Below are 7,805 nucleotides of genomic sequence, written 5' to 3' on the forward strand. Positions count from 1 at the left end.
CTGTCCTGGAACTCACTTTGTAGACCAGGCTGGCCTCGAACTCAGAAATCTGCCTGCCTCTGCCTCCCAAGTGCTGGGATTAAAGGCATGCGCTACCATGCCTGGCCATAGAATTATTTTTGTTGCTACTTCATAACTGTAATTTTGCTACTGTTATGAATCATAAGGTAAATATCTGATATCCAGTACAGTCCTAGACAACCCTGCGAAAAGATCATCCAATGACATTGTGCACAGGGGCTTGAGTCTGGGAGGTTTCAGGCTTCGGGGAACTGGATCTGGGTAGCCTCGGCCTCTGGTCCTGCCTCAGCCCAGCACATGTGTCCCTAGGTGCTACTGCGAGTGAAGGAGAATGAGCTCCAGTACCTGAAGAAGGAGGTGCAGTGTCTCCGGGACGAGCTTCAGGTGATACAGAAGGTAGGCAGTGCCAGCTCAGGGTAGAGTGTGCCAGCCTGGCTGCCATTGGCATAGCCTCGCCTTAGGCCTCCCACTGCCCCACTACAGACAAGGTAACAGAAAGAGAGGGGTGTGACACACCCAAGGCCATGCCTGTTTTTAGTCACTCAAGGTCATTTGACTTTGTTACTATTGAGCACCTACTAGGTGCTACGGATATACCTGAAAACAGAACAGACCACTATGGCAGTGGGTCGATTCCAAGTGTTGCTAGGAATTGGGAGACCCACCCAGTTCTGTACAGGCTGTCTGGTCACCCTTGGCTTTTTCCTGCCTTCATGGTGCTCTGAGAGTGAGGCAGCACTGCCTTGGCTGTGCTTGGAAGATGGGCAGGGAACTCAGTATAGAACTGGAGCCTGTGACCATGCCCTCCCTGGGTCATCCTACCACTCCTTGTGACCCTGGCAAAGGCTTCACCTCCTCGGCATGAGCTGCCACTCCTCTAATGGGACAAGAAAGGACAAGGAAATCCCCATCGCTGGGGGAAGGAACCTGGCCTTCTGAGCTACCAGCAGGGGGCAAAGTGGGTGTGTGGCAGGCAGGGAGTGGGTGTGGTGGGCTCCAGCCCTCAGTGTCCCTCTGTGTCCCTAGGACAAGCGCTTCACGGGGAAGTATCAGGATGTGTACGTGGAGCTGAACCACATCAAGACTCGGTCGGAGCGTGAGATCGAACAGCTGAAGGAGCACCTGCGCCTGGCCATGGCTGCCCTGCAGGAGAAGGAGGCTGTGAGGAACAGCTTGGCTGAGTAGAGGTGGGCGAGGCCCCTGCAGGGCACATTGATGACTGGGCCAGCACATCCTTGCCCTGGCTCATTTCTCTGTCTGTCAGTGGCATCGTTGTGCCACTACAAAGGGTTGTCATGGCTGTAGGACAGTCCAAGTCTGTTCTGTCAGCCTGTGCATGTTTGTCCCCAGGTGATGACACGTGGCTGGGTCGGGACCCCGAAGGCCTGCATCTTAGCCATTGTCATGGCCACTTCCCTAGTAGTCTGACCCTCCACAGGCTGGTGGTAGCCCCTGGCACAGTCTTGCTTTCTGTCTCCTCCCAGCCCCCAAGCTTCATGCTGCAGCCAGCACTGAGCACAGAGGCCCTTCCTGCCAAGGGCTCGATATGATATGATATGATCCAATCCAATACAGCACGGCCTGTCTACCTTCTCATGTGGCTCAATACTAAGCCACTCCAGGTCGCGTGCACAGCTCAGAAGAATGGCTCTGGCCCAGCCTTGAGGCCAGCAGTCACGGACAGCCTTGCTTGTGTACTCTGACCCGGCCCACACTGGCAGGCCTAAGCCTGAGGCCAGGCCTTGCCAATGCTCAATGCTTACACTTCCCTTACAGGTCCCTGTGGTTCCGATCAGCTGAGGACCCTCCAGCCCCAGGGGACCAGCCACCCTCCTTCTCTGGCAGAAGTCAGAAGCCAAGCTTTCTCCCCACCCTGGGTCACATGTGCACTCACACCTCACACACACACACACACATACACACACACACACACACACACACACACACACATATGCACAGACACTGCGGATCTGAGCTAGTCCCTTGCACAGGGTCTTTACCTTGCACCTTCTTCAGGATTTTATATGTGAAGAGATTTTTATATAGTTTTTTTTTTTTTTTTGCCTTTTTTTTTCTAAAACATTTAAACTTTTTAAAAAGGCAATTTTTTTTTGTGGCGTGTGCCTCAAGCACTGGCTCCTGCCCCTCTCTCGTCCCCTGCTTGGCCCTCCTTCCTCCCTGGGTGTCTCACAAAGGCCCAAGCAGGGCCAGGGTGAGTCGACCAGAGGGAAAAGGCAGGGAGCAGCCCTCACTTCCTACCCTGGCCTCTGGACAGGGGGACCAGTGGGCAGAGGGAGGAGCCAGTGGCTGGCCCCATAGTTCCACTCCTCTGAGGGGCGCTGGGTGTGGACCACCAGCGCCACCCATGAAGACACTTCTCTTCTGTTCCATGAGTCACCCTAACTTAATAAAACCTTCCGGCAACTCTGGCGTTGTGGATGCTGGGCTTCCAGGGTAGGACATGGGAATCGGGTTGTTAAAGTGGCTTCTGTGTCCCATCCCGGCCGGAGCAGGGTCTGTGGGCTTCCAAGGGCCAAGCTGAGGCCAGTTCATCCCCTGGGCCAGGGACTTAGACGTCTGAGTGACGTGGAGGTTAGCAGCTGTAGCAGTAGTAGCAGCAGCGGAGCCCAGTCTCTGCCCTCCCAACAATCAGAGATTGCCCTCTGACCTGGTTCCCCGGTGAATCACCAGTGGCTCCACCTCAGACTCACTCAGATCATCAACTCATTGTCTGAGAAGCTGAGGAGCTGCAGAGACGGCTAGCGCTGAGTCTGCCCTCCCCAACCTCCCCCCCCCGCACCTCAGTTTGCCTCTCTAGAAAATGGGTGTTTTCTCGAGGGCAGTGGTGGCCCAAATCTTTAATCCCAGCACTTGGGAGGCAGAGGCAGGTGGATTTCTGAGTTAGAGGTCAGCCTGGTCTACAGAGTGAGTTCTAGGACAGGCAGGGCTACACAGAGAAACCCTGTCTTGGGGGGAAAAAAAATTAAAGAAAATGGGTGTTTTCTATTATTTCCTGCGCTGGGCTGAGATTATGCCCAGAGATTCTCCACCCCTGAATGGAAATAGGAGTGGGAACAGTGGATTCGAACATCATGGCAGGCTGTACCCATGGTCACTTTTCCAAGATACAAAAACCACATTGGGTGGAGTTCCAGGAGACTAGAATCCCACAGGAGACACCAGCTCGGCCTGCTGCTGGCTTGAGAGCAGCTTCAAGATCAGTTTTCCCAAATGGAAAATTCAAGAAGGGCCTTCCAAGCAGAGCCATCCGCAGGAGGAATCGCAAAGTGAATATCTCTGGTGTGTTCAGGGGAAGACCCAGGCCCCCTCAGAAAGAACAGCAGAGTTTTGTCTACATCCCTTCCTGTGATTGTTTCAGGAATGGCATGAGTGGCAGGCAGTTCCACCAATAAGATACAAGGGATGCTCCAGAATCCACATACTCCTCCCCCTGTCTTAGACTAGCTCAAAAGGCCAAGTGTTTGCCAAGATGGAGACACCAGGGATTGTCATGCTCTGCTGGGATTAAAGGTGTGCGCCACCATGCCCGGCTATCAGTAAACTTTTAAAAGTATTTTTTTAAAATGTATGTGTATGGGTGTTTTGCCTGTATGCTGTGGGTATTGAACTACAAACATTCAGTTGTTTATTCCAGTCTCCTGTGCTTTTCCTGTTGCTCTGGCCAAAGTACAAAGCCGGGCAGTGGTAGCGCAAGCCTTTAATCCCAGCACTCGGGAGGCAGAGGCAAGAGGATTTCTGAGTTCGAGGCCAGCCTGGTCTACAGAGTGAGTTCCAGGACAGCCAGGGCTACCCAGAGAAACCCTGTCTCGAAAAACCAAAAAAAAGCAAAAAGCAAAGTGCAGGTCACTGAATGCTCTCTGTGGCTTGGATATGTGTGTGTGTGTGTGTGTGTGTGTGTGTGTGTAAGGAAGGACAGCTTCTTCCTTCACCGCTCTGCCACCTTACTGGGACGTCAGCTTCTCTGTGGTTCTCTCCTCATGGTTCCTGAATGCACAGTGGTCTCCAGACATCTGTCGTCTGCCTTCCTCCCTGATGGCCGACTCAGATAAAAGGAGCTTCAGATGTGGAATCCACGGAGTTTATGAGCAGCATTTGGATGCTGTGATGTCCCTTCCCCTTGTCAATCAAAATCAAGTTAGGGCTAGTCCAGGCTCACAGGGACAGGACAGTAGCAGAGCCTGATCACCAGAGGTGGCTCCTCTAGATCAGCTCTCTTCCCAGCCTCCCATTCCTCTAAGGTGGGATTCTCTGCAGGGCTCTCTTCAGGGTCTGCCCTCAGTTCTTCCACGGCTGGGTGTTTCCTGGTCCTGGCCTTGGCCAGTTGTCCTTGGCTTGTTAGCATCTAACCACCAAGCTGCGCCCACCCTGTTCTCAGGAACTCAGGGGAGTCTCCATCCCAAGGCCTTCATACAGGGTGTCGGCCCTCTCACCCAGTGATCCTCAACCTAAGGGTCACGACCCCTTTGGGGATTAAATGACCCTTTCATGGGGCCTCATATCTGATAACCTACATATCAGATATTTTATTATGATTCATAACAGTAGCAAAATTAGTTATGAAGTACCAACAACAATAATTTTATGGTTGGGGGGATCACCATGACATGAGGAACTGTATTAAAGGGTTGTGACGTTAGGAAGGTTGAGAACCAATGACCTGGGATTTAGCTCCTCCCGTGTCCTGGGAGTCAAGTTCTGGGTGAAGCACCATGAAGCCAGCCTTCCATCCTGAGGCTGCCTTGGCCTATGAAGAAGGTTTGGAAGTTAGAGGCAGTCAGCTCATCCAAAAGACCACAGTCAGCACTGAGTGGCTGGCCAGATCTGAGGAGGCTTCTTGGTGAGAGAGGCGCTGGGGCCGAGCAGGAATTACTAGCCAGGCCAGGGCTTGGAAATGGGTCTGCCTCTGAGCATGGTGTTCAAGGCTCTCAGTCTGGAGAGGTTGCCATCCTAGGAATGTGTCTGTGAAGGGGCCGCAGGTGAGGCTGGAGCGACAAACTGTACAAGGGAAAGTGGGGCCACTCTCCTGAATAGGTTTCAGAACTCTAGGAGGTTCTGGGGTACACAAAACATTCTGGCTCAGGCCAGAGGTCTGGGTAGATGCTGGAGCCTGGAGCCTGGTCAGCACAGAAATGCTAGTTAAGGCTGATGTCAGCCCAGAAGTGGAGCACAGAGAGGCTCCAGGGACACCAGATATCAGGGCACTGTGGAGCACACAGGCTCCCAGCAGCCAGAGTGATGTGGGGAGCAGGTGGCCAGCAGGGCTGGGACTAAAAGGCCACAGAGGGCTATTAGGCTTGCCAGGGTCCCCAGGGTTGTTTCCAGCCCATCCCACCCCCTCCCCTGATCCCTGGAGGTTCTTGCCCAAGGGCCCTCCTTGAAGTGACAGTTTCTATGACCAGAGGCAGGCCCCTCCCTCTCTGTGCTTCTCTGGAGCACCCCAGTCCCCTCCCCTTCCACAGTGACTCTGCAACCTTAACTCTTGGCTTCTGAGACCTGCAGAGGAGAGAGCTTGTACTTGGCCTACTGAAGATGCTCCAAAGAGACACTGCATCCCTCAGAGGGCTGAAACAATGGACCCCAGAGAAATGGGGATTTCCTCAGGAGTCTGCTGCTGGGAGAAGGAAGGCCACAGCCAGAGGGGCATCTCAGTCCTAGCATCTTGTCAAACCCCCTTACGGAAAGGACAATGACCGGTTAGTGTTGAGCAGGGCTGCCCCTTGACCCTTAAGACTGCTTTAAATATAGCATCTTTTTTTTTTTTTAAGATTTATTTATTATTATATCTAACTACACTGTTGCTGTCCTCAGACACACCTGAAGAGGGCGTCAGATCTCATTACAGATGGTTGTGAGCCACCATGTGGTTGCTGGGATTTGAATTCAGGACCTTCGGAAGAGCAGTCGGTGCTCTTAACCACTGAGTTATCTCTTAAAATGCAGATCCTTAACCCTCTATCTAAACCTACCTCACTTCAGGACCCAGAAAATGGATTTGTTCTTCCTCCCACACTGAACAAATCTTTTTCTGCGTCCCAGTATTTATGTATTAGGTTGGTTGGTTGGGTTGGGGTTTTTGTTTTTGTTTTTGTTTTTGTTTTTTGAGACAGGGCTTCTTTCCAGCCTTGGCTGCCCCAGAACTAGCTCTGTAGACTAGGCTGGCTTAGAACTCAGCAATCCTCCTGCCTCCTGAGTGCTACGATTAAAGGCTTGCACCACCACCACCATGATCAGTTTGGCTCTTTTAATTGTCTTATTGAAGATGGGTATCTGAGCCCAAACCAATAGCAAGCTTACCAGAGGGAGGAAGCAGTCCCCGCCCCTCTTCCCCTGGGCATACCCCTCTGTCTTGGACACCTCTCCCCTCACCAAGCACAGATGCTGTGGGATGTTTACTGATGGAGAAAGGTAAGGTCTGAGAGTCAAGGCGCCCTCCCTCATATGTCTGACCCTAGCTGTGCAACCCTGGGCAGGCTATACAGCGCCTCTGGGCCTCCGGTTCCTTGTCTGTGCAATAGAGTGGCCGCTCTGCTGAGTGTTACGACGAAGATGGCTAATGATGACAGACGGGACATGTTAAAGAGAGCAACTGTGCCTTGTGGAACAAAATGCAAACACTGGTTGTCACCACTGATGCCATTGGCATTCTCCTTCACAACAGTAGGGGCTCACAGGCCAGCTGGAGGCCTCCTCTCCCCAGCCCTGGGGTCAGCGCTGAGACTCCAGACCTGCCCTTCCATTCAGGCAGCTCCCCATGAATCACATCTCAGCCATTCCTGAGGCTTCATTAAAGTTGTGAGGCTGACAACAGCTGCTAAGCACAAAGCCAAATGGCCCCTCTTTGTGAGGGTTGAACTTACAATGGGACAAGTGACTCAGCGTCAGTGGTAAGGCTGTGAATTTGGATCCCTGTCCAGGCCAGCATGACTCCGCCAACAGACCCTCTCTGGATAGCAAAGCATGATCTTGAGCCAGCCTCCAGGTCAAAAGGACACCTTGACAATGAAGTGGACCATGTCTGGTGGGGGCAGGGGGGAGGGGAAGGTGCTTCTGCAGGACCTGGGGCATTTCTGGAATTGGCACAGGTCTTTCAGGACACAAGCTGAGGAGCCTCTGAAAGTCCCTTGTGGAGGAACTCTCAGCATCTTCTTCTGTCAGCGCTCCGGGAAAGGCGGTGACAGTTGTGAACTGCCAAGTGGGTGCTGGGAATCAAGCGTGGGGCTTCTCAAGGGCAACAAATGCTCTCAAGCACTGAGCTATCTCCCCTGCCCCACCCTGGCTTAAAAGAAAGCGTCACTCTGTCTGTGTACTTATGTATGTACTGGCATATGCATGCCATGGTGTGTGTGTGTGTGTGTGTGTGTATCTATATGAGTGTGTGTATGTGAGTGTGTATGAGTGTGTATGTGTGTGAGTGTGCATATGTGAGTGTGTATGTGAGTATGTGTATGTGAGTGTGTGTGTGTATGTATGTGTGTGTGTGTGAGTGTGTATATATGTGAGTGCGTATGTGAGTATGTGTATGTGAGTGTGTGTGCGCGTGTGTGCGCACGTGTGTGAAAGAGAGTGTGTGTGCGTGTGTGTGAGTGTGTGTATATGTGAGTGTGTATGTGTGTGCGTGTGTGTGAGAGAGAAAGTGTGTGTATGTATGTGCGTGTGTGAGAGAGAGAGTGTGTGAGAGAGAGAGTGTGTGTATGTGTGAGAGAGAGAGAGTGTGTGTGTGTGTGTGTGTGTGAGAGAGTGTGTGTGTGAGAGAGAGTGTGTGT

General features: G+C 52.4%; 1 protein-coding gene across 1 annotated transcript in view; it reads left to right on the forward strand.

The window, feature by feature from the left end:
* LOC110334747 (TRIO and F-actin-binding protein) overlaps window positions 1-2,450 on the forward strand; it is a 22,750-nt gene extending 20,300 nt beyond the window's left edge. The window contains exons 12-14 of the mRNA XM_029548153.1: window positions 331-417; window positions 1,048-1,208; window positions 1,798-2,450. Of these exons, the coding sequence (XP_029404013.1) occupies window positions 331-417; window positions 1,048-1,206 (246 nt within the window). The 3' untranslated portion in view covers window positions 1,207-1,208; window positions 1,798-2,450. The remainder of the gene's footprint in view (window positions 1-330; window positions 418-1,047; window positions 1,209-1,797) is intronic.
* Window positions 2,451-7,805: the final 5,355 nt, after the last annotated feature.

This window comes from Mus pahari, chromosome 17, assembly GCF_900095145.1.
Source record: "Mus pahari chromosome 17, PAHARI_EIJ_v1.1, whole genome shotgun sequence".
In the NCBI taxonomy this organism is placed as follows: domain Eukaryota; kingdom Metazoa; phylum Chordata; class Mammalia; order Rodentia; family Muridae; genus Mus; species Mus pahari.